Genomic DNA, 24,952 nt, shown 5'->3' with positions numbered 1-24,952 from the left:
CCCCCTCCCTAAACTCGAGCTTCTGGGGAAAATTTGTTACAGCCTCATTTACCCTAGTTTTATAGATGAATGTTTCTTATCATGCCTGAGAGTTTATTAAATCAGTCCATTCGGACTGGAGGTCATGAGAGCCTCCCCGCCCAATGCCGCCCGAGGGCCCTTCGCCATCTGGACTGCATTATAGGTGGATGGCATCATAACAAGGTCTCCTGGTTCCTAAGTGGCCTTCAAGGTGGATCTGGGTTACGTCATCATCCTCACTCTCGGTGTGTCAAAGCTGGAAACAAACGGCCAGAAGGTGCCGGCTTTCACAGACCCCGCAAAGCATAGCCTTCTGCCCACTCAGGGAGCAGTGCGTGTCTTTGCTGACTGGTCGAGTCCGAACTACTTCCATCAGATTCGAACTTCGTTCTGGATGGCCTGTGCCCGAGAAGCAGAGGATCCTTCCCTGGTGAAGTGATCCTAAGTCTTCTGATTAGAATAACTTTTTTTCCATCTGAAATAAATATCGACCACTCTACCCAACCATACGTGCTTATTGATTCTAGAAAATGTTAAGTCAAAGTGTTAAACATTATCCTCAAATCCACTCACACACACACTCGTGCACACAACACGCACATGTTGCAGAGCCAGGATAGTGTTCTCTGGGGGCGAAAAATGGCCTCGAAACAACTGTTGGTTTTCTCTAATACTGATTTCCTGATGACTACAATTTTAATCAGATTCCAAGTAACTGTTTGGAGAAAGAAGAAAAGGATCTGTAGGAAGAGCTGGTTTGAATTTTATTGTGAGAAGTTGATGCTTCCATGATGGCAATAAAAGCAGTTGAAGCAAAGGCTGCAAACCAGGCAAGCATGGCTGCAGAATTTGGGTTACTCCTAGAAGAAAGGATCCTTAAACACATCTTATTTCACGTGAGAACCCAAGAGTTTTCCCTCAAGTAGAACTATGGAATAGAGTCAGAAGCCACTTCTATTTTGACAGGACAAAAACATTCTTTCTTTAGCTCCCCGAATCTTTAATATTAATCAGACTGTCATTTTCCCAGGATATAACAGTCATGTGGATTGTGTTTTTGACTCACAATGGAGTTTGAGGGAAAGACTCCATGAGGAGGAAGCCAGCGTATTTCCTGAGAAGTGTGAGGCCCGGACCATCAGTGTCAGCTGGAACTTGCTAGAAACGTGAATTCCCAGGCCCCACCCAGACCTGCTGAGTCAGAATCTCAGGGAGGGGGGCTCCTGCAGTCTGGGGTTCAACACATAATTTAAGTTTGAGTAGTTTGCTGTTCTTGAGTAGTAGGAGCTTTTCTTGTGTGCTTCTGTGAAATCAGTTCCTGGGAGCCTGTAGTTACCTAAATAAAAATGTGCCTCCGGAGACCATATCCGCTGGCCAACTGCCTGATGGAAAGTTTACTAAGGGAAGATTCTGTGGTGTTCACCTTGGGTGATAGAAACCCAGTCACGCCTTGGCTGGTGTGGCTCCGTTGGCTGGAGATTCGTTCTGTGCACCAAAAGATTGCAGGTTTCATCCCCAGTCAGGGCGTATACCGAGGTTGCGGGTTCGATCCCTGGTCGGGGCACATCTCTCTTACATCGATGTTTCTCTCTCTCTCTCTCTCTCAGGTCAGTAATCATATCCTCTCAGGTGAAGACTTAAAAAAAGGGAAGAAAGAAACCAAGTCACCAACTGGGAATAGGGATCAGATTCAGGACAGAGAAATGTCCAGTGGGAGACATTTCTGTTTCCCCTCATCTAGGTAGGAAAGCGATGTTTCTCTACCAGGCAGCCCCTAACTACCGCTGACACGGTCCGTTCCGCGCTTAGCGCAGAGCGGGCGACACCCTGTGGATCTGTGTGCTCTCCCACACGTATTCTCTTCTGGCGAGGTCTGAAGCACATCTGTCTTTGGTTCTCGTCTCAAATGCAAATATTTAGGCATGCCTGCTCTGCTAGGCAAGGAGAGTGTCTTGCTCGTTGGCCTTTTGATGTGTATTTGTTCGCTGACTGATTCATTATTCTCCTTGTCCTGTCACGTGGCAGGCACACTGAGTGCACACACACACACACACACACACAGGTGACTCCTGACTTTCTGCTGCTGCGTGATCTACACAACTCCCTCAGCAGACACACAGAACAAGTGGTTGGGGCATTTTTAAATGTTGTGCTCTAGAAGTGCAAGTTGCGTGGGCATTTTTTCCCCTGAGTTTGTAACAGCCCCACTGGAAGGATGTTGAGGTGGTGTTGGCACCGGTTTACAGATGGAGAGATCGCGACCGGAGCTGAGTTCTTGGGCGCAGCAAAGGGAACCTCCCCGCTACCTGCCTCTGTGTCCCGCAGTGGCTCCCCATTGTCCGAGTTCAGTGCCATCGTTTTAGTCTGGAAAAGGAGGCTCTCTACCATCTGACATCCACCTGTTTTTCCAGGTGAATGGCTTACCCCTCCTCCACCCTGCCCACTCGACACGACACCAGAGCAAAACCATAAAACCGCACTCGTGCGCCAGGCTCTTTGCCAAGAGCTTCACGCGCAGCACCTCACAAAATCCTCAGAACAGCTTCCCTGAGGTGCGGGCACTATTACGGGCTCCACTTTACAGGTGAGGAAGCTGAGGCACGGAGAAGCTAAGAAATTTGACCCAAAGCCTCTTGGCTCCTTGCAGGTTCCGTGGCTTTGCCCACACACTCTGCTGGCTGTGCCCGTGCCCGCCCACCCCTCCCCCCGGGGTCTAGCGGACATCGACTCTTCTTCAAATCTCATTGCAAACCTTCATGAAACCTTTGCTGGCCCCTGCTCTCTTAGTGGACACGCCCCCCCCACACAACATGGGCCCTTATAGCCCAGTACAGAATTTTTCTGTACCACTCTGTTACACTTCTTTTCTTAGCTGATCTACTACTATAAGCCCCTTGAACACACCAGCTGGGTTTTAAGCTCTTTGTAAGCCCACAGCCTTGGGTGGTACCTGGCCTGGATTAAGACCTACTCCATAGATGCCGAATGAATGAAGGGATGGATGGATGGAGGCTTCCTGACTTCCAGCCCAAGTGTTTAGCCACTAGAACAGTTTTGGGGAGGAGGTTTAGGAGTCTGGGAGAGTCACCGGCCATCGCTCTGTCCAGTCTGTGCCCCTTGGGCAAGTGTCTTCTAGCCTGAGATTTCCGAGTCCAAATAAGATGAACTGAGCACCAGGCTCTGACAAGGGACAGAGCTCAGGCTTCTTGGAAGTCGAAACAGCGCAGTTTGTGGTGGGTTCAGCTAGGAGGCAAAATAAAACAGTCCCGTGTGAGCTGGAGCCTAGGAGCCAGGCTCCGTGATAGGCACACCTCGCAGTGACAGAGCCGAGTGTATCCGTGGAGCCACGACAAGGGCTCCTTCTGCATGTGCATCCTTGAGGAAAGCTGATTCCGCACAAAGCAGAAGGGCCTGTGCAGGGTATTTGTGGGACCCGAGCAAGGTTCGCTTTCGTAGCTCAGTAAGCTGCAGCTGCACACCATCCGCCCCTGCGCGTGATGGGAAGGCTTTTCAATTCTCAAATGCAGAAGCCCACCTGATTGATCGGGTGCCTTTCATCAAAGGCTGCCGAGGCCCTTCCTCAGTGGCGGAAGTAATTCCACCCTAACAGACCTCCCCCCAACCCCCGCCCAGCTTTCAGGGCCAGAGGACCGTTATTGTTGGCATGCAGGTACATATCTTACTTTGTTAGGTTTTCCCCCCAATCCTTACCATAGGCACACTGCAGAAGACTGCAATTAGGAAAATATTCCATTTATTTGGTTCTTCCTTCTCTGACCTCCCTCTGGTTCTCCACAGGCATCCCAAGAAAGAAGTAAAGAGAAAGCATGTCCTCTAAGTAACCCTCTGTATTAGAACTTACCCTTCTGCCTTGCACTGGGGCCCTGATGCCTGCAAGGGCGTCTCGGCCAAGGGAGAGGGGCCGTTGTGGAAGCGAGCGGCCGCCGTGGTCTGCCCCCGGCCAGAGGTGGCGCGGGGCGGGGCCGTCCTCGCCTGCCGCTTCTCCCCCAGCGGGCCCTCTCGCCCCCTGCTTTTCTCACACGCCCTTCACCCCCTCACCCCCTCCCACGTGGACATCTATCGGATCCCACCCAGTCCTCCAACGGGATGGCGCAGCACGGTGGGGTTCATCGGAGCTACGTGGAGACTCACGCCGCTTTGCTTCTAAACCGAAACCTTGAACTGAACCTTGAAAGCACAGGAATCTGAAGTGGAAATGCCACCATTTCCCCCTTGGTGTCACCCGCAGTCCCTCCTGTTCCTCCTTCCCTGCACCCTCTTCCTTGTCTCTCTCTCCCCGTCACAGCCCCAGCCTGGGCTGGGCGCCTCGTGTGAGCACCCTAGTCCGGAGGACAGAGGCCTTTCGGCAGAACTGACGGGAAGAATTGGGGGGACGTTAGCTGGTGCTGCTGTCGCTGAGCTTTCTTAATCTCGCTGCATGAGCGTGAAAATCTCTAAGACGGACCACGGGTCCGGGGCTGTGGGAGGAGATACCGGCGCGGGTCTCCCTCCTCCTCCCGTTCCCTCTCTCGTTCCCCGCGTTCAGTGTGAGGCGCTCAGGCCAATGCGGAGTTCAGCACGGCGATCCATCGGGCACGTGGCCGGCTTCGATGAAACTTAAATTTCAGCAAAATTAAACTTTAAAACTTCACATTTTAAAAACCCTTCAAGTGAAATTTTAGCTGAGACTGCTCCAGGTACTTCAGCCTCTTGGCCCAGACCCCTCAGGAGGACAAGCCCCTCGGCCACCGCCTCTTTCCTGCGATGAAGGCTGCGGCGTTCGGGCTGGAGAAGCAGCCCGGGCTCGGAGTGGACGCGCCCCTGGCTTCTCTCGGCGGGGACTCCCCATGCCTGCACCCACCCGGCCTCCCCAGGGGGCCCGGGGAGGGGCGCCTTCTCCCCCAGCACCCAGCACGCGGCCCCCTTGGCTGGAAAGGCCCCAGTGCTGAGCCCAGGGATTCTGTCCTGGGTTCCCTGACATCTGCCCCCAGGAAGCACTGCGAACCCAGGCTAAGGCTGACACGTGTGCAGGCCTCAGCCACACGCAGGAACACAGTCATCCTCCCGCGGCGGGAGCACATGTTTAATAGAACTTCCGAGCCAGCACGGACGGTTTCACAAAGAACATACACGTAAAGCGATGACCGCCCGTTTCGGTTTCGACGTTATTACGGTGCCTTACAAAATCCCATGGTGGGTCTGGTAGGTGGTCTTTCTAGACAGTCACCTGACTGGGGCACTTGACATATTGTCAGAGGCTGGGTGTTATGTATGTAGGTCAAAGGCCAGAAGCAGTGGGATATGGAAATTCCTGGGACCGAGGAGAAGCCGGCAGCCAGGCGAGAAGACACGAAATCAAGCGTCAGGCTATTAGCAGGCTGCAGTTTTCATATTGATAATAGAGTGGGCTGCAGAAAAGAAAAACAGCTTTTCCCTTAGTCTCGCTGTCTTCCAAGCCAACAGCATCTCCTGGGTGACAGACGCATCGGCAGAGATGGCACTTCCTGAGTGTTTGCTGTTTAATCACAGATCTATTAGCGCTTCAGTCACAACGCACGCGTGGGCTTTCGTGTTCCACGGGCCCGTTACTAACAGGAGGCACCAACATCCAGGCAGAGCACCTCTGGAAGAACCCTCGTTTAAGGAGTGCCTGCTGCTGCCTCCTCCAAAATTCCTTCCACACGGTCCTACCTTCCCCATGGGGATTGCGAAAGAGAAAATAACCACAGGAACCCCGCACTAACCACAGTAGTTTTTCTATCAGTATTCAGGAAAATCTCCAATTGTCACGTACCCAAGGCTTACCAAAAATGAAGCAAGGGAATGTGTGGGTGGAAGTTGGAAGACCTAAGTTTAACCTGGAATCTTTAAAAGCCGGGCGGCCTTGGGCAAGCGTGGGACCTGCCGGAGCTCTGTGTGGTTTGGTGAGATGCCGCTTTTCTCTCTGCGTGTCTCATGTGGGCATGAATGATTAACCACCTAGTGCCTAAGTCTCCTGACCTCCTAGGTCAAGGTGGGTACAGGGAGAGTTGGGATCATCTGCTAGATTCTTGTAACTAATATTTATCAAGGACCTACTGTGTGCCAGGTACTTAGATTATTTGCTCAATAATCATGTAAATCCTTCCAGATTATGGTTGCTATTCCCATTTAACTGGAGAGGAAACTATGTTAAAATAATACAGTCAGCCCTGGCTGCGGAGGGTGGTGTTCAGTTGGTTGGAGCTTCGTCCCGCCAAAAGGTTGCAGGTTTGATTCCCGGTCAGGGGACAGACAGGAGGCAGTTGATCGATGTTTCTCTTTTACATTGATAGCTCTCTCTCTCTCATTTTCTCTCTTGTTCTCTCTCTCCTTTCCTCGCTCTCTAATATCAATAAATATATCCCTTGGTGAGGATTAAGACTTTTTTTAAATAATGCATTTATAGTCACAGAGCTGCTATTATACAGCGATCGTAGGTGGTGTTCATTGAGCACTCCTGTGAACAGGCGCTGTGGCCAGGGACTCATAGACACCTGCTTTGCTAGGCAGCACCGTTACTGTAACCAGTTTGTAGATGCGGCGTGCGTGAGTGAAATCACTGCCCACAGACACACATCGACGGGGCGGGGGCAAGAACTCAAACCCAGGCAGCCTGTCTCCAGAGCGTGTGCTCCGCAGCTCCAGGCCCTGCTCCCCAGGGTCCCGGGGAGGACACACTGGTAGCCGGTGTCCTAAACACTGAAGGGGGTCACCCAGGGATGCCTCAGAATCCCAGGTCCGGCTTCACTTCTGACCCGAGGGTGCCCGAGTCCTAGTATGTCTGCTTAACTCGGCTCCTCCATGTAAAATAAGCTCCCTTATTGCAATGCCCTAGGACAGGAGGCCCATTCTAATAGGCCGCTGTCAGAGTTCTGCTCTCTGCTGACAGCCCAGGCCCTGAAATGCGCCTGTCTCCGTCCTCACCGCCTGGCGCGCTCTCCGCCGCCTGCTAATTGGTGTGAGGGCCCCGAGCAGTGCCCCTCGGGAAGGGCTGTTCTCCGGGCTTTGTACTCCCTGCCGAGCTGAGTCCCCTGCCAGCTCCCGCTGACAGATGCCCGGTGATGGAGGGCTTTGGGGAATTTCCCTTCCCCTCCGGTCCCTGGAGCGCTTCTTGATGGAGTGCGTCTCATTACTGGGCTCCATTTAGTGGTCTCGCACACGTCCTCTCGCCCTTAGCTCCGTTGAGCCACCACTTGTCAGCGTGCCCAGCCTGGCGTTTAATAATGTACATCTCCCCTCTCTGACGGCCCCCGCTGCTCATTATTTGCTGCCTGCCACCACATGCGCTCACCCAGCGGCACCTCTGAGAAGCCAGCCTCCCCAGCGGAGGGGCAGCCCCCACCCGGCTCCTCAAGGATGGTTCAGCTGTGGCCCGGCCCCAGGGAGACAGGTTCTGGCCTTGTCCGGTTGGGCCGTGGGGACAGCGCTCCTCGGGCTCCGACCCAGGCCACTCACTGCGGGGAGAGCAGGTCACAGGCCACCGCCCCTTCACCTTTGCAAGGCTTGGGACAAGTCACTGACGCACCCCAAACCTCAATCTCCTGGGCCTTCACGTTAGGGGTGGAGGCGATAATCATTGTAACAGTATTTTCCTAGCACAGCTCTTGTGGGAAGCCGAATGGAAATAAGACAGCCCTTAGTAAGCGCAGAATCTGTGAAACTTTCAGAGAAGGCATGGCGGAGGGGGGGAGGGCTGGCTGACTGACTGACTTAGTCGTTTTGTCCAGAGCAGACGCACCGCCCCAGAACAGGCCCAGAGTGCTCTGCACACGCACCCCACCCCACCCCGCAAACCCGGCCCTGGATCCGACTGCTCTGGACTTCCTCCAGGTGGACCCGGCCCCACCATCTTTGAATGGGTCATGTAGGGCTATTACTGCATTTTATGCAAAGACATTCAATCTGATTTTGTTTTGTTCTGTAACTAACAACTAAACTGTGCCTAGAATCTCTGGGGTCCCGTCAGGTGCGGATCTGAGATTTTTAATAGTGACTGTGTTTTCATGGAACACTGACATTGCACGATAGGTTTAAAAGCTCCCTCTGTGGATTTGGGAGCTCGACCTGCTTGGGCGCCCCCCTCCCCATACTTCCCGGTACTGGAGTTATTTGAGACCTCCAAGGTTATTACTATTTGGCAGATGATTCTGTGGCCTCCTAAAAACCTTCTGGAACCTTTTTGTCCCATGAAACCAACAAGATCTTCCTTCAGGAAAAGCAATTTCAGATCATTTCTAGAAACTTTATTAGGAAAGTGTTTAAACTTTCTCCTTTTATGAAACCCAGTTTTAATTTGTTTCTTCATGGAACATCTTTGCCTTTATCATGTTAAGCAGGCACACTGGGTAAATTAAAGGCAGAAGGGGAGGTCTTATTTATGGGGCTCAGTGAGCCTGTGGTCGTTCGCCACGGAACCTTACATTATATTATAAAGAGAAAAGTACTATGTAAATCATGGCCCAGAATTTGCACCCTGCATCCCTTGCAGGGTGTTTTAGAAATTGGCACGTCATCAGAATCTTTTACAAGAGCTCTGTCAGAACGTCCCCAGCACAGGAGGACAGGGAGGGTTGGTCAGAGAAGCGCGCCTGTGGAGAAGAGCGTGCGTGGAGGAGGACACGCTGTTCAACGTCGCCGTGTCTCCACTCATTGTATTTTGAATGGCTGGAGAATTCCCCTGAAGTGACTCATGGACCATAAGCAGACAATCGGAGCCCACTCACCACATCTGATCAAGACAGGGAAGAAAGGAACAAAGTAAGAGAAACGCCACACTTAGCTTTTAGAGGCTCCGATCGAATTTTACATGGATTACTCACCTTTACAAATATGTAAGCAAACCATATAGTCTGTAATTTAATTTGGTGGGGAAGGGGACGGGAGGAATAACTTGTTCTCTGTCTGTCTGGTTGCCGTGGATGTGTGTGTTTATTAAAGAATTTTTTGCTTTGATTTTTAAAATTAAGCTTAGGAAGAAGGCTTCTGATGTCATTAATTTGGTATAGAAAGGAATATGAATTTCCCTCTTCCCTCCCTCCCTCCCTCCCTCCCTCCTTCTCTCTCTCTCTCTCTCTCTCTCTCTCTCCCGTACAATGTTTTACATTTGTAAATGCAGCTTTATATCTACTTGTTTCTTCACCACTGTCCTTCAAGTGAGGTGGCACAACTGTCCCTCTTCAGGGATAAGGAAACCAAGGCCCACACCTTAGGTCGCACAGCCACTCAATGGTGGTTACGTGTGGATTAGAACCCAGTCTCCTGGCTCCTCGTCCACTGCGGTGCCCCCTGTACCCAGAGCCTGTAAGAAAGGAGGTAGATTCATTAGAAACAACAGACCCTTTGCTTACCCCTCCGCCAGGAAAGCCTCCCTGGTCTGCCCCGCGGGCAGCAGGGCACTGCTTCGACGTTCACCCTCGGCTGTCACCGCGCAGGGCCCGGGACGTCGGCTCGGTCTTTCGCCCACGCCTTGGCCCTCCCTTCTAAGCCCCTGGGAGTGACGGGGCGGTCAGAATTTCCATAGCTCCCACTGAACCATGAGGACCCCCGGCATCGCCATCGCTGCCCCCGGCCTCGGTAGAAGGGACACGGGTCCCTGGACGAGAGGTGTCAGTTGCTAACGAGTTCTGCCTTTTGGCTGTTCTGTCTCTGCAGGTGACGCCTTTGTCTTAGAAGTGCTCCAATAGTCTTCTCTCTCTCTACTTTTCCGGCCCTTCTTCCTGTTGGTGGGTTTGGATAAGCCCTCTTACGTGCTCCCGACTGGCCTTGCAGAACAATTTCCAGCCATGTTTTAGAAATTTAAGAATAAATGTGAAGGTTTAAACGTAATTCTGGTACTCCCAGGACTGCGGCAAAGAAAGATGCGCATTGGTCTTTCTGGTTAGGCGATCTGACGTCACCCTGACCAGTGTCTACTAAGCTTATTGTTAAAAAGATCTGGGAACTTCAACATCACTGCAGAGAGTCAAAACGCAGAAATGCAAAGGCATTGAAAGATGTTAGTGGTTAATTTACTAGGCAGCCTTCTTTGCAGACACGCTGTCTCTGAGCATTTACTGTGGTCGAGACCCCAGCCACGGAACCGTCATTGTTTCGCATGCGTCTGTGAAGGTCCTTCCTCGTGGGGTCCACAGAGGAGTTTAAACAAAGCTCGCGCACGGCAGGGATTGCGAGGTGTCCTCCTTCTGCCACCACCTCACCGCCGTCCGTGCTCGCTCTCCCGCTGGCGGGCGAGGCTTTGGATGGTCCGATTTACCCCACGCGCCCCTGAGCCTTGTCGTCCACCTCCCGCTGGACAGCGTCTGGCGAGAGAAACCAGCAGCAAAGAGCCCCCCAAGTCTGCACCGCGTGTTGGCGCTCTGTGACCAGGGACAGGCAGGAGCATCTGTGTGTGTGATCAAGAGCCGTGGCAGCGGGGAGCGCCTGCAGGGCGTGGTGCTCACTGGCCCCCTCCCTCACCCCGAGGCCGCGGGGCCGTGGGGCGTTGCCTTTGCCTGGATGGCGTATGCTCTGCCTCCCCCTCTCGGTGAGCATCTCACAAATCTTTCCCCCTCGGCCCCACCCGGCCACCGAGGAGGAGGTGCTCAGAGGAAGAGTGAGCAGGACACCGAGGCAGCGGCTGCCCAGAGCCACCCACTGACTAATTAGGTAAACGAGGCAAAGTGAGGCCCCATCCAGCGAGGCCTCTGCGGGAGGCAGTGCCAGTCTGCTCTCTGTCGAATCGAGGTGCCAGGCCCTCCCCGCCTCACTGTGCCTTTAGCTCTCAAGATCCCACTCTGCCCTTGGGAGCAACGCAATGGCTGCCTCCTTTACCCCGAGGGCCGGGGAGAGGCTGTGCCTGTGAGCAACTGCAGGACGGTCCCCAGGGCAGCAGGGCCGGGGGGTGGAAGTGGGCATTGCCCGGAACCCAGCAGGGTGGGCAACAAAAGCAAGACCTTCTGGCAAGGAGTCTGGGGGCTTTTCTTGAACCCGAGAGGTCTCTCCTAAGCGCTCAAATTACCGAGGATTAGGCAGGAAGGGGAGTGCTGGAGGAAAGGAATAATGACATGAAGGAGGTGAAGCAGAAAAACCCAGCTTCCTTCCTTTCAGGGGAAGAAACGTCCATCTATTTAAATGACTTGCAAAGAAAAGAATGGCGTGCAGCATCGCCCCCCCCCCCCCCCGGCAACAAAGTTCAGCCGGTTTTTAAAGGAGCGTGTGTGTCCTTGGCCGGCCGGCGCCGGAGTCTCCAGCCTGCCTGCAGACACTGAAGTGCGGGCTTGGAAGTTCATTAAGAGGCAGGAGAATTCCTCGCTGACAAATGATTCACTAATTCAGCCCCTTCTCCCCTGCTTTTCCTCGTAGGCCCATGCGTGGCTTAGCTCATATTTTACATTCAGCACCTCTAGTTGCCCAGAAATTGCATGTGAAATTGTGAAATGGAAACGCGGTGGGCCATGTGACTCCATCAGTTCTGCCTGGCATTGCATCAGCCTCGACTTGTACTGTGCAGAGGCTGGGCTGGGGGGTGGCGGGGATGTGCTTCCCGAAGGCCCCCGACACCTACCAAAAGTTGCAATTTGAAGATGGGGCTCTTAGCTCGCCTGCTGTGTAAATGGGACAAATCGATAGAAATGAATGGAAGTGGAATAAGGTTGGAGACATTCACAGTGAGCAAGAAAATGGCCAGAACGGGATGTAGACAGATGGGGGTGGGGGTGCTGGCTGTCCCACGCAGGCCGAGGGGGGGACTTGACGATGTTCCACCGTGAGGCCCAGCCTCAGGACCTCGCTCCGTCTGCCGCGAGCCCATCCTGTTGTGACTCATGGCGCCCAGAGTCCAGGACGAGGAGTTCCCAAACCCTACCATTTTAACGCTTTGGTTGGAAAGTGCCAGAATATTATGATTCGAAGGGAATGCATAGCGGGAGAAGGAAGGGGAGGAGGAGGAGGAAGGGAGACACGCGCTCTGGGATGGAGCCCCGCCTGCGCTCAGTACTCCACACGCCGACTCTTCCATTCTTACAACAGTCGCATGACATAGACATTGTTATTCCCATTATACAGGCGAGAACACCGAGGCTCTGAGATGCTCACCTGTGTATGGGAGGCGGCAGTTGGCATAATGGGGAAGGGTGGGCTTCGGAGTCCGACAACGGTAGGGGAAGAGCGCAGCCCTGCCACCCCCAGGTTCAGTGATTTGGGACAAGCTCTATGACATGTTTCTCATCTATGAAGTCTGGACAAGTGTGCCTACCCCCTGGCTTGGGCAGGGAGGATGAGTCAGTGTGGATAACGGCACAGCCCTAGCTCACAACAGACCCTCGGGAAACAGCGGGTACTGTTATATGACCTCCGAGTGGGAGACCCAAGACTTGCACCCTGGAAGGGGGGCCTCATTGTGCTCCGTCCGCCGTGGCCCCGGCCTGCGGACCCACACGTGAGTCCTGTCCTTCAGGGATGAGAACAGCAGGGCACAACGCAGGACGTCCAAGGAGCCCAGGGCCCTGGGAGTTCTTTACCTTTCAGTTTCGTGCACTGCCTGCTAGTTCCCACGCCTCGGCAGACAGGGCTGCAGTGGGCACGAGGGTGCCCTCACCCCGTCACGCCCCATGTGTTCAACAGGTTCTTCTCTGAGCACGTCTGTGTGTCTGAAATACTTTATTTAAAAACTTACACCCTGCTCCCCAAAGTTGCATCACTGAGATTTTATCAGACCTGACCGTTGAATAGATGAAGAGGGCAAGGCAGAGAGAGGAATTTAAAAATAACCCTGTACAGAGCTTCAGAATTTGCTACATCATATTACAAAAATTATGTGTGTCTGTCTGCCTTGCTACTTTACTAATCACATGCCTTTGCATCCCCAGTGCCTAGCCTGGTGCCTGGCACATAGTAGGTACTCAACACGGTTGGACCGAACCAGCAATGTAGTAACAAAGAGCTGGTAGGGGAGTAAACACTGTCCCTTTTCATAGGACTGGAGTCTCCAGAACTGTGTGTGTGTGGCTTCAGCTTGACTTTTGCAAGTTCCACGTTGGGTCTCAAGGGTAGAACTGGGTTGGTCACAGGGACCTGAAATGTCCACGTTCAATTACTCAGGACATGGGTCATAGGGCACTGCCTCCTGTTTGCCCCTGAGATGTGCTTTCATTGCCTGAAAAGTCAACTCCCAGACACTCACTTAGTGGGATCCCCAGGAACATGGTTCAAACAAATCTTCGATCGCTTCTGCCCCTTGGAACACATTTCCAATGCTGGCCATTAAAAACAGGCCACTGCGTGGGTCTTTAATGATGATACTAATAAACGTGGATTTTTTTCCTCCAAGAGTCCTGATGAGCAGAGGCAAGGAGTAAATTACGGAGCTAAGTTTTATGTTTGTGGTTTATTGATCTGTGAGCTTCCAGGGGACTGTACCAGCCCCCAACGCGTGGCAGTCCAGGTTACTTTTCATCTATGTAATTGGGCCACCAGGGTACCATTAATTTCCCATTTATATTAACAGGAAGACAAAGATGTGCCATTTCGATAATAAAGTAACAGACACATCAAAATATTCTACCTGGTAATTATAAATAAATCAGTTTCTCCATAATCCACTGAGGCTTGTGTTGCTAATTCACTGGGCATGTCATTATAATTTATCACATGAAGGTTCCATGCTGCCACGAATACTTACGTGTCCAGACTACACTAAGGTGTCCCGTCATCAGCATCCAACTTAATCCCCGTCTGTCCTGCTTCATGTTTCCTAACAGGTGAAAGTCATGCTTCGCATTTGCTCCACATTGGCCCGTGACACCTCAGAGTCCAGCTCTTTCCTGAAGGTGGACCCACGGAAGAAGCAGATCACCTTGTATGACCCCCTCGCGTGTGGAGGTCAAAATGCCTTCCAGAAGAGAGGCAACCAGGTTCCCCCTAAGATGTTTGCCTTCGATGCGGTTTTCCCACAAGATGCTTCTCAGGTGGGCATGAGACCCTCGGGGCCAGGCAGTGTTAACTCGTCTCAAAGGGCTTGTACTCATTCACTGGGACCTGTGAGCTCTCTGCAGGGCCTGTTCCTCCATCTACACAACGTCTAGAAGCCAATTTGAGCCCCACTGAACAGTGGCCTTTTTTAAAAATAATTCTGTCTACCATTGTGCCAGGTATCAACAAACTATATCCCTGGGGAGACGTGAGAGCAAGCCAGGCAGTGGGTGGCATCAGAAGCAAGAAGATGGCAGGAAGTTTCAGGGACAACTGTGCTGAGGTGCAGACAACTGGTCTTGAGGACCCACCCCATCCCCCGCCACACTTCTGGATGTGGGTCTATTTCTGGGAGCTGAATTAGAATGAGTCAGGGTCCTAGAGCCTAGAGAGGGCAAGTCTGAAGTTCTAGCGAGGAGCTGGAGCACTGGGCAGGGAAGCGGAGGCTGCCATGCAGTCCTGTGGCCTGGGCCCATGGGGGGCGGGCGAGAAGAGAGGCTGGGGATGGCTGTTGTATCGGTCAGCGTCTGCTGCATTACAAAGCACCTAAAATTCAGTGGCTTAAAACAACAAGTGTTTATTACTGCTCATGAGCCTGGGGTCAGCTGAGCATTCTTCTGCTCCCAGCTCAGCTCATGTCGAAGTCTGCGGTCAGCTCTATGGACCTTGGCTGATGCTATCACACGTTTGGGGGTTGGCCGGCCTTAGGGTGCCTTAGAATGGCCTTGGCCAGGTCACCTGGTCTCTCTCCACGTTGTCTCTCATCAACTGGGAGGCCGTCTTGGACTTACTCTCACAACAATGGCGTGATCCAAGCATGTAGGCCTCTTGAGGCCTAGGGTCAGAATGGAAACACCATCTCTTCTGCTGTGTTCTGTTGGCCCAGGGTTGAGGGTTGGGAAGAGACTCCAGCTCTTGCTTAAAGAGGCTGTGAAGTCACATTGCAAGGTTCATGCACACAGGTAGGGTGGATAACTGTGGCCATTTTTGTTAACCTGCTATGGATATAGCCTCGGGAGCTTAGGGTGCCAAGGTACTTAGACCAAAGCTCCTGGAGCCAATCCCAGTAAGAAAAGATGTCTGAGAGAAGATTCAGTTGCACCATCCAGGGCAATTCATGTGCAACGAATTGGTGCAACTGAATCTTCTTGTAGACATCTATAACCCAGACAATAGGCACACAGCAGCCTCCTCTGCCAGCATTTTGGCATCAGACACCTTCACCTTCCTGATAAATTTCCAGCATTTTCCAAGATTTATACAAAACAGTGTGTAGTAGGGTGACTAATAGCCTCTAGCAGAACCTGGGAACATAATAGCTGCCATTTGTAGCTCCTGTTAATTTCTTCCACAGTGCACCTCAGTGTAGAAAGACATGATGTTCACACAGACGCCTGCACTGCACCATCGGCAGATCGTGCACGTTATAGGCTCCATTCATTAACAAGCTGAGCACGTGGTTTCCCCCAAAGAGTTTACCATGCAAAGACAAAGCACTTCATGAATACATTCAATGGTTTCCCTCTTCATTACATTTTCTGTGTTTTGTACAACCCCATGGGCTCACTAATCTAAACTCGACATTGGGTCTAATAAATGGCCTACAAATAATTTAAATAATGCAGTTAAAACTTTTCAAAAGCACATCTCCCTAAGTTGCAAGCATTCCAAAGCAAACCCTAAATTCAGCACGGACTATTAATGCATTTTAAATTTATTCCAGAAAAAGGAGCCGTTTTTAATTGCTAGTCTTTATTTACATTTCGTACTTGGTTACAGAGCTTGCCTGCTCAATATTACAGAGGCACTCACTTTAGAATGCCTTACCTTTGCTAAAGTGTCCAATACTATGTATAATAAGCTACATTTCAAGAACATGTACCGTTTTCAAGAACTTCCCTGTGCATTGACCCATTTATTCTTTCTAGAATTCTATGGAGTGGGAGAGGGAGGCATTGTTACTTTCACATGACAGACAAGGACACTGAGTCTCAAAGCGGAAGTCTCTTGTTCCTAGTCCCTTTCCTGAGCAGACCTCTGTTCTAGAGTCTCCCCCTTGACCTCTCTGTGTCCTGCTCCAGAAGGTGCCGTACCTTTGGCCACCTGTCATTTTACCCACCTTTTCCTCGCAGTGTGTCCTCGGACAGGTCACTGAATGGCTCCAGGCCCTCAGTGCCCTCATCTGCAGAATGAAGACGGAACTCGATGTATCTCTTCGGGCCGTCGTGAGTCCCTGAATTGATACACTCGAGGTGCTGAGAACACAGGCAGTGCTCAACAAGGGCGAATTCTTTTTTTACTGTTGAACCAGCATTTCTGATACAAATATCAGGCCGCTGGCCGTGCCCAGCCTCAGCCCACCTCACAGGGTGAGCACCTTCTAGCCTCCGAAGCAGGGAAGCCAGGCAGCGTGCAGGGCGGCCTGTGCTCTGAGGGCCTTGCTGCTGGCCGCGTTCGTGGCCCCGGACAGTGAGGGATGTTGCTTTCTCTGCCCTCAGCACCATCCATATACCCTTCAGTATACGGGGCAGGCCGCTGCTGGGCCTGGCTTTGGGGAGGCACCTCCGTCCACTTGAGCTGCTGTAACAAAACAGCGCAGACTGGGTGGCTTATAAACAGCAGAAATTTCTTTCTCATGGTTCCAGAGGCCGGAAGTCTGAGATCAAGGTGCTGGCAAGTTTAGTGCCTGGGGAGAGCCCCCTCCGGGTTCATAAGCTGCGTCTTCTCGCTGTGTCCTCACGTGGCGGAAGGGGCCAGGGCGCTCTCCCGTTCCCGAGGGCTCCCTCCCCTTGACCCAGTCCCCGCCCACGGCGCCCACCTCCTGATGCCGTCCCACTGGGTTTCAGTCTGTGGGTGGGGGGCGCGGAGAATCCGACCTGCGGGGGAGCAGAGGCTTCCCGCGGACTTGGCCTTGGCCGTGGGGTCTGCGCCCAGGAAGGCCGCCTGCGCCTCTGGGCCCCGGGGAAGCAGCCCACAGCCTCCCGGGGCCGTTGTCGCCTTCTGGCGCACGGCTCACTCCCCACACTTCTCGGTGGGTGCCGGGCCAGGGGAGGCCGCCTGCCCTGTCTCCTCTGTCAGGCCAGGGCATGGGTGGCTCGGGGATGGCGCTTTGGCCCATACGCACCCCACACTCCCTGCTGACCTTGACTCTGATGCAGTACACGGGTGGATCGGGGTCGACTCCCAGCCCCTCACCCCTGTCTCCCTTTCTGTCCAAAGAAGGCAGAGTTCATTCAGCCCCTGGCAAATCCCCTTAAGATTCTACAGCCTCAGTTTTGGGGCGTCCGTGCCAGGCTCACGGGGCCTGGGGCCTGGGCGTATGAGAGATCCTGCGGTGCCTGCCCCTGTCCTGCTGTCCCCTTCGCGGAGGAGGTGCCCACGGTGGTGGGGAGTGGTTCTTCCATGTCGGCTGGGGAGAGAGTTGATTTCTGAGCGCTGAGGTTCATTGTGTTGCCGGGGCTGCGGTGTGCAGGCCGCTACCGGGAGGCCTCCTGCCCAGCCGGCTGCGGGGCCCTGTCCACACAGCCTCTGGATGTCTCCGAGAGACCTGGTGGCGGCGCAGGCGGAATCGAAGGCCGCAGCGCATAGCAAACAATCCTGTCCTTCTGCTGTGTGTGAGCCTCGGGGGCTGACCAGAGAGAGTCCCCAGAGCCCCAACTTGCTCCACAAAACTGACTGTGTCCTTATTGCTGACAGAGCACTGTGTGACTGGCTGTTAGTGGGGAAGCACAGAAAGTCCCCAGGAGCCTGACTCCTACCTCAGGAGTGAACGCACGTGTTTTATTTGTAAAGGGTTTGTCTGTGTGGAATGGAATATCTGTGGAGAAAGGAAGGAAAGGCTGGTTTTGGAAAGAGGAGGATGCAGATTGAGAAAGGAAGGAGACCGGGGAGAAAGCGGACAGACGCCACACACCTGCTTATATTAGAAGTACAGTGTTTCTCAAGGTCACTTTGCTGAAATGGCAGGTCACCTTCTTCCCTCTAACAGCACCGGCCCGTATTATGAGGAAGAGATGTGTGTGTAAAGGAAGGACCTAGGTAGCAGAGAGCACATGGAAATTCTAAATGCCTCATCCAAAGGCCAGAGCGGCAGCAGAGGGGGGAGGGGCATGGGTCCATGAAAACACCCTCTGTTCCCATGCCGGCCAGGTCCTGCCTGGTCCACAGACAGCAGCCGAAATGTCCCAGAAACTAGCAGAAGGGAGGTTTGCAGTTAACACGTGAAACGCTCAGGCCAGCTCGGGGCGGGAGGTACCGGGGGGACTGAGCACCCGTCTGGGAATGCCAGGAACCCGCGCCCCAGGAAGGCGGGCTCGCATTTCCGTGACTGATGGTCTGCTCACCACATGTCTCTCCTGTGTCTGCAGGCAGAAGTGTGTGCTGGGACCGTGGCGGAAGTGATCCAGTCCGTGGTCAATGGGGCCGACGGCTGCGTGTTCTGCTTCGGCCACGCCAAGCTGGGTCAGTGAGAGCCGGGCTTTTCCGTCCTTGCACGTTGGGTCCCCGATCACCCCGCTCATTCTTCTCTGTGGTCCCAGAGTCCTTAGGCGAAAGGAAAGGTCATCTCCCTTAGGTGCTGAATTAAATGACCATGAATGATCATTTCTGCTTTTGAAATGGAGATTTCCATTCGAAGTGGATACCCAGTCACCTGGGAAAGGCTTCAAGTTCAAAGATGAACAGAGGTGTCCAGCAGGGCTCTTCCCATTTGACCCCAGGTCAGGGTCATGCCCAGAAAGCCTGGCAGGAAAATGTCCATTTCCTGAGCGGGGGCTGTTGGGAAGCAGAGAGCCCCCCACCCCCCAAACAGGAGGATTTGGGTTGGCGATGGAGCCGACCTAAAGGTAGAGGAGCGGCTCTAAGCAAAGTCCAGACCCTGGCGGGGCCCGTCAGGGGAGAGCCTGCCGGCCACCCCTGCTCCCAGCCCCCAGCTGTCAGGACACTGCTGTGCGGGGCGCCTGGGAGGGGGCAGCTCAGCGCCCCGGAGCCTTCACCCTGGCCCGTGGCCATCTGCTCGCCAGGCCTCCTGTACGTGCGCGACAGCTTTGTAATTTGGGGGCGCTCCAAACACTGTCCCTTGGTTGACAGGTCAACAGAGATGGTGCAGGCCAGGCCCAGGCCCGGGCAGAAAGCCCTTTCCGCCCCACGGCCACTTGGCCTTCCCACCCCTTCCTTCTCTTCCTCATCTCTGATCAGAGCAGTGATCCAGGTTTGCATGGACCTTGCTCATGCTATAAAAACATACACAGCATTTCACTTGAGAAAGGGTATAAAGTGTAAGTAGGTGGATTTAATCTGCGGGGTGGCGATAGCGATGAACGGCCTCCGCCTCCCCACTCTGTGTAAAACTATGCAGAAAGGGGTAGTTTGTGGTATTTGGGGTGGGGTGGGGAACTTTGTTGTAGCCATTTAACCAGAAGGACTCGGAAAGCTCTTTGTGTTACCGTCAAGGGCTGGCTGTTCCGCCCACCTTTTCATTTCTTCTCTCCCCTTCCCCCACACCTCCGTGCCTTCCTCCCGCATCCTTGGCACCTGCTCCTGAGACTGCAAAACGACCCCTGGACGCTCAAACTGCCGTTCTTTCTTCCCTTGTCCTCCCCGCCCCCGCCCCCAGGAAAATCCTACACCATGATCGGAAAAGACGACTCCATGCAGAACCTCGGCATCATCCCCTGCGCCATCTCCTGGCTCTTCAAGCTGATCAACGAGCGGAAAGAAAAGACCGGGGCCCGCTTCTCCGTCCGGATCTCGGCCGTGGAGGTGTGGGGCAAAGAAGAGAACCTGCGGGACCTGCTGTCCGAGGTGGCCACGGGCAGCCTGCAGGACGGCCAGTCCCCGGGCGTGTACCTCTGCGAGGACCCCATCTGTGGCACGCAGGTGACTGCTCCCGGGGCTTGGCTGGCGCCGAGGAGGCTCCCCCACCCCGCGCCCCCCCCGCTCCCCGCCCCCCGCCTCTGTGGCTGGGGCACTCAGCCGCTGACGGGTGAACTGACATATCCACCAGGAGCCTCGCGGGCGTTTACGTTAAAGGGGACTGGAACTTTATGGCCGCCAGCTGTGGGGCCATCTGCTCGCCCAACCTAAATATTTGTACCTTGAACCTAATTGACAATGAGCAGGAATCCCAATTGTTGTAGCATTTTGAGGAAATTGAATCTACTTTCTTTACGCCCCTTTCAGGGAGGGGGAAAAGTACACTCCTTTTTTTGTTTAACAGCAAACCGAAATATTTACTGCTCTGCACAAATAGCTACAGCCATTACTGGGGCTGTGTATGGCTCTATAAACTGTTTTTCTGGCACGGGTTTGCAGCCGGCTTAGGAGTGCTGTAGGAAAAACTAATAACCACTTTCTAATTAGTACCATGATGTAATTGCTAGAATGGTGGAAGCCAAGAGAAGCTCCGAGTCGCCTTTCCAGGGTGTCACACCTGTTTCCTGCGTTTCGCTCTTGGCGTTGGACTATTGATGTCGGCATGACTCTGAGCAGCCTGCTTCACGTCCACAGCAATCAATTCTTCCCATTGCTGGCAGCACGCTGTCTTTTTCAGTTTCATTCGATGCCCCCTTTTTTAGATGGAAGGTTCGGTTTGTACCTGCCTCACTCCTAAGCAGGATTGTTTCCACAAGTGACAGTCCCCTGCCTTCTCGCACCTGACCGTGTTCCCCGCCAGCTCGGCTCCTTCTATTTCCGTTGTGAACCCTCCGTCCCATGACTTACAAGGCCCTGTGTGTACCTTTCTGCCTTTCCAGCGTCATCTCTGACCACTCCCCTCCTTGCCACACTCCTTTTAAATTACACTTCACTCTGCTAAGAAAGTAGGGCCCCTCAGACTTCAGTGTGCGTATGACTCCCTGGGGAACTTGTTAAGATGCAGATTCTGGCTCAGCAGGTCTGGGCTGGGGGCCTTGATCTTGCATTTATTTCGAACAAATGTCCCAGGGACTGACGACACTCTCAGTAGCAAAGCTCTAAGGCACCAACCGCACCCCCTCTTACCTCTCTGCCTTTGCACATGCTGTTCCTTGTGCATGGAATTTTCCTCCTCCCCTCTGGTTCTTCACCTGGCTAACTCCTTATCCTTTAGGTCTCAGTGAGATGTCACTTCTTCCAGGAAGCCCTCTTAGATGTTTCTCCTGAGGTCACTAGGACACCCGTGGCAGTGATATTGTGATTGCCTTGTTAGTTCTTGGCAACTCCCAAAGGGCAGGTACTATGTCAGACTACAACTGGCTGCTCAGTTTTAACAAATGCTTCAGATACCATTTGGATGTGGAACCTAATATGAATGCACACTAGCTGGTCATGAAAACCTTAATCTGTGGTTCTCAAACTTTAGTCTTTATCAGAGTCACCAGGAGGACTTGTTAAAGCACAGATCACTGGGCTCCACCCCTAGATTTTCTGGTTCACTAGTCCTTGGGTAGAGCTGCAGAACAGGCATCTCTAACAAGATCCCAGGTGGTGATGCTGCCGGTGGTCCAGGGACCACCCTTTGAGAACCACTGTTCTGAAGCAGGAAACATGCTCAGATGGTCTCGTCACAGCATGTGTGGTGGAAAACAGTGCCCCCCACCCACAGCTCCTGCTCCAAGAGTCACCAAGACACTCAAGTGTGCGATAACGTCCATTCGCTTCTCCATTAACCAAGTTCCATGTAGGTGAAAGGTCAGCATAACTGAAGGCAAAAAAAAAATTTCAGAGTAGAAAATTTTCACAATTTGTACCGACCCTAAAACATACACCGCAAATCATCTCTTTGAATAAATCAGACAAAATGAATTCTCTTTTCTCCCCGCCCCCGCCCCAAAAGGGAGGGCCAGTAAAACCTGTTCTGATTAAGGTTTACGGTGATGGCCAAGGGGTCTTTGTGTTGCCCACAGTGCTCTCCCCAGTCAATTAAGGAGTTTGCCAAACACGTGGATTTACTAAGATATTTTTTAAATGATATAGATGAGACATTCAAGTGTCTTGGGTGTTTTCATACATCTTTGACACTTCTTGCTTATCAGTATGCCAGTCACTGTGGTCTATAATTGGCTTTAATTAAACAGCTGGGGAAAAATGAGCGTTGGGCTAAAGCTAACCAAGTCCTGTCACTGCTTTGGGACACCCATGCCATTGATGAAAGTCACGCCTGTGTCCAGCCATCTGATCTCGGAAATCGGGGTGCAGTTCTTAGGTCAACGGGCTGCCCGCATGTTGGTGAGCTGTCCTCTGCTCCCATTCAGACACATCCATTTGCTTTCCACACCTGCTATTGACAGATTCTACCTAAGCTGTAAATGAGTAAAAATGTGTGTCATCCAATCCGTGTGCACAATGTGAGTCTTCCGAAATGAATGACTTAAGCTGCGCGTTGCGCATGCCTGTAGGACCCTGTCCTGGAAGGACCTCGGGCCTTAGTGAGGCGGGGAGCATCGCCATGCTGGACAGACAGCCAGGCGCGGGGGGCCGGCGGGCCCTCCTCGCGCCGCAGCGTCAGCTCGGGCTTGTGTCTTCCAGCTGCAGAACCAGAGCGAGCTGCGGGCGCCCACCGCAGAGAAGGCCGCCTTCTTCCTGGACGCCGCCATCGCCTCACGCCGGGGCAACCAGCAGGACTGCGACGAGGACGACCACCGCAACTCCCACATGCTCTTCACCCTGCACATCTACCAGTACCGGATGGAGAAGAGCGGGAAAGGGGGAAGTAAGTCCCCGTCCCTCCCCTTGCGCCTCCTCCCCAGCCCTCGCCCTGGCGAGAGGCCCCTTGGCGGGGCCACCGTGAGCTTTTGTTCACGTGGCACCATCTCACGCGTCTCGAGTCCCACTGACCTGTGACTCAAGGTTGTTGTTGAGTCTGGGCTGAAGTTTACTTTTGAATTGTCTCAGGGAAGAGGGTTTGCTTTGGTAAAGATAATTTGTGAATGTAATTGCCATGGGGATGTGAGAGAACAGGGTTTTGAAAAAGCAAAATCGCCCCGGCCAGTGTGGTTGAGTCGGTTAGAGCGTTATCTTATAAACCGAAAGGTCATGGGTTTGATTCCCAGTCAGGGCATATATCTAGGTTCCAGGTTCAATCCCTGGTCCAGGTGGATATATACAAGAGGCAACCAATTGATGTTTCCCTCTCACATTGAGGTTTCTCCCCTCTCTTTCTCCTTCCCTTCCCCCTCTCTAAAAAATCAATAAGCATATCTTTGAGTGAGGATTAAAAAAAAAAGAAGCAACAAAACAGCTGCTTAATGGTATCTTTCGGTTCACGCACCTTAAAAGTGCTTATCTTTAAAAAACAGCTTTTTTCCACCAGAGCATCCTGGCAATGTTATTAATCATTAGCTTGAGTCTACTGCGTGGACCCCAAAAAACCCAGCTTGTACTTTTTAAGGAGCCTGCAGGTCAAACAGTTGAGTGAGTGACCAGACTCTGGCTGCCTCCCTCCCTCAGGAGCCGCCCATCAGTGATACTTCCCGGTAAATAGCCAGACCCGGTCCCTGTGGCGGCCGCACTGCTGGGAGCCCGCTCTGTGGCTACGCAGACTCCTTGGGCTGCATCAGACCTCACCGACCTGGGCGCGGGCTCCAGGCTTTGACTGGCGAGCAGTGCCTATGGCCCCTCAGCACCTGGGTGCCAGCCCTCAGCCGAGTTCCTCAGGTGGGATTGGGGACCGTGGGCAAGGTGGCCCGTTGACCTCACTGGGCTTTCTCAGACCCCTCAGGCGGGGCCGGCCGGGCGGCAGCTCCCACCGTCTCTCAGCGTCCACTTCTATAAGGGCTTTTAGAACACAGGCAGCCGGCCCCCAGTGCTTTCTGAACAATTGTCTCAAGAAAGCTCAATACCAAAAACAAAAAACAAACAAAAACCAAACAAACAAACAAAAAACCCTTGAGTGAGGACACTAACTTTTGTGGCTGGAAATTGTGACACGACTTGACCTAACACAGAGGCAGTCGACCCACCTGATCGGCGATGGAGCCTGGAATTGAGACACCCAGCTGGAGGCTGGGGATGGGCTCCCCAACTTCTCTCATGTCCCTTGTTGCCCAAAGTCCTGGACGCCAGTGTCCTGGCGATAGTTCTTGGGGGTGTCTGTTGCCCCCAAGTGGATGTTCTTCCCCTCCCCCATCTCAACGCCTCTGTTGACCCAGGCTTCTGCCCTCGTTCCTTTACTCCATAGGTATTTCAATTCAGCTTTAATGAGGCATAATTTACACTCAGTAATACTTACACTTTTTATGAAAAAAATAATTAGATAAATTAGGAAATCTTTATAGTTGTGCAACTACCACCGCTATCAAGATACAGAACGAAGCCACACCACGTCAAGTTCCCTCTAGTCTCGTGAAGCCAGCCCCTTCTTCAGCCCCTGACAGCCACTGACCTGACTTTGTCCTTATAGTGTTGCCTTAATCCAGAATATCATGTAAATGGAATCACAGGGTCCATGCGTGACCTTGTGTCTGGATCTTTCATTTAGCACAACACATCTGGGAGTGATCTGTGTGGTTGTGTGTACTCGTTCGCTTATTCGCATGCTGCTTACTCATTTAGTTTCAACTTGGCCTAAAGATGTGCCCCGTACCCCTCCCCTCAGGACGGAAATCTCACCTGGGCTGGAGTCCCACTGCCCGGGCCGAGGCTTCGCGGCTCTGACCGGCAGCCTTGGCCACCTGCCCTGGCCCTCACTTGCGTGCCCTGGGCGCCCAGGGCCACAGACCAGCAGACCAGTCTCTTGGGGCAGCCCACAATGGCAAGAAAGGGCCAACTGGGGGTGAGCAAAATATTTGGAATGGGAATCTTTCAGGGGAGATGGATCCTCAAGGAAAAGCTCACAATGTGGATGGCATTTCCACTTAGAAAAACTTTCTTAAAGAAGGAAGCGAGGGGTTAGGATGGGGATGAGAGGATCCAGACCTTTGAAACGAGGAACAGGATTCTACCCACACTTCTCCTAACCATCTGGGAGCCAGCTTTAAATCCCGTC

At 53.0% G+C, this 24,952-nt stretch overlaps 1 protein-coding gene across 1 annotated transcript in view; it reads left to right on the top strand.

The window, feature by feature from the left end:
* Window positions 1-24,952, top strand: part of KIF26B (kinesin family member 26B) — a 370,054-nt gene that overhangs the window by 294,719 nt on the left and 50,383 nt on the right. The window contains exons 6-9 of the mRNA XM_054576682.1: window positions 13,779-13,985; window positions 18,357-18,450; window positions 19,604-19,866; window positions 22,495-22,678. Coding sequence (XP_054432657.1) covers window positions 13,779-13,985; window positions 18,357-18,450; window positions 19,604-19,866; window positions 22,495-22,678 — 748 coding nt within the window. The remainder of the gene's footprint in view (window positions 1-13,778; window positions 13,986-18,356; window positions 18,451-19,603; window positions 19,867-22,494; window positions 22,679-24,952) is intronic.

The sequence above is a fragment of the Pteronotus mesoamericanus genome, unplaced genomic scaffold (genome assembly GCF_021234165.1).
Source record: "Pteronotus mesoamericanus isolate MK-2021 breed Mesoamerican mustached bat unplaced genomic scaffold, CSHL_Meso_final contig_347, whole genome shotgun sequence".
Classification (NCBI taxonomy): Eukaryota; Metazoa; Chordata; class Mammalia; order Chiroptera; family Mormoopidae; genus Pteronotus; species Pteronotus mesoamericanus.
Note: the sequence above shows the minus strand (reverse complement) of the source record. Positions and strands in the feature narration are given on the sequence as shown.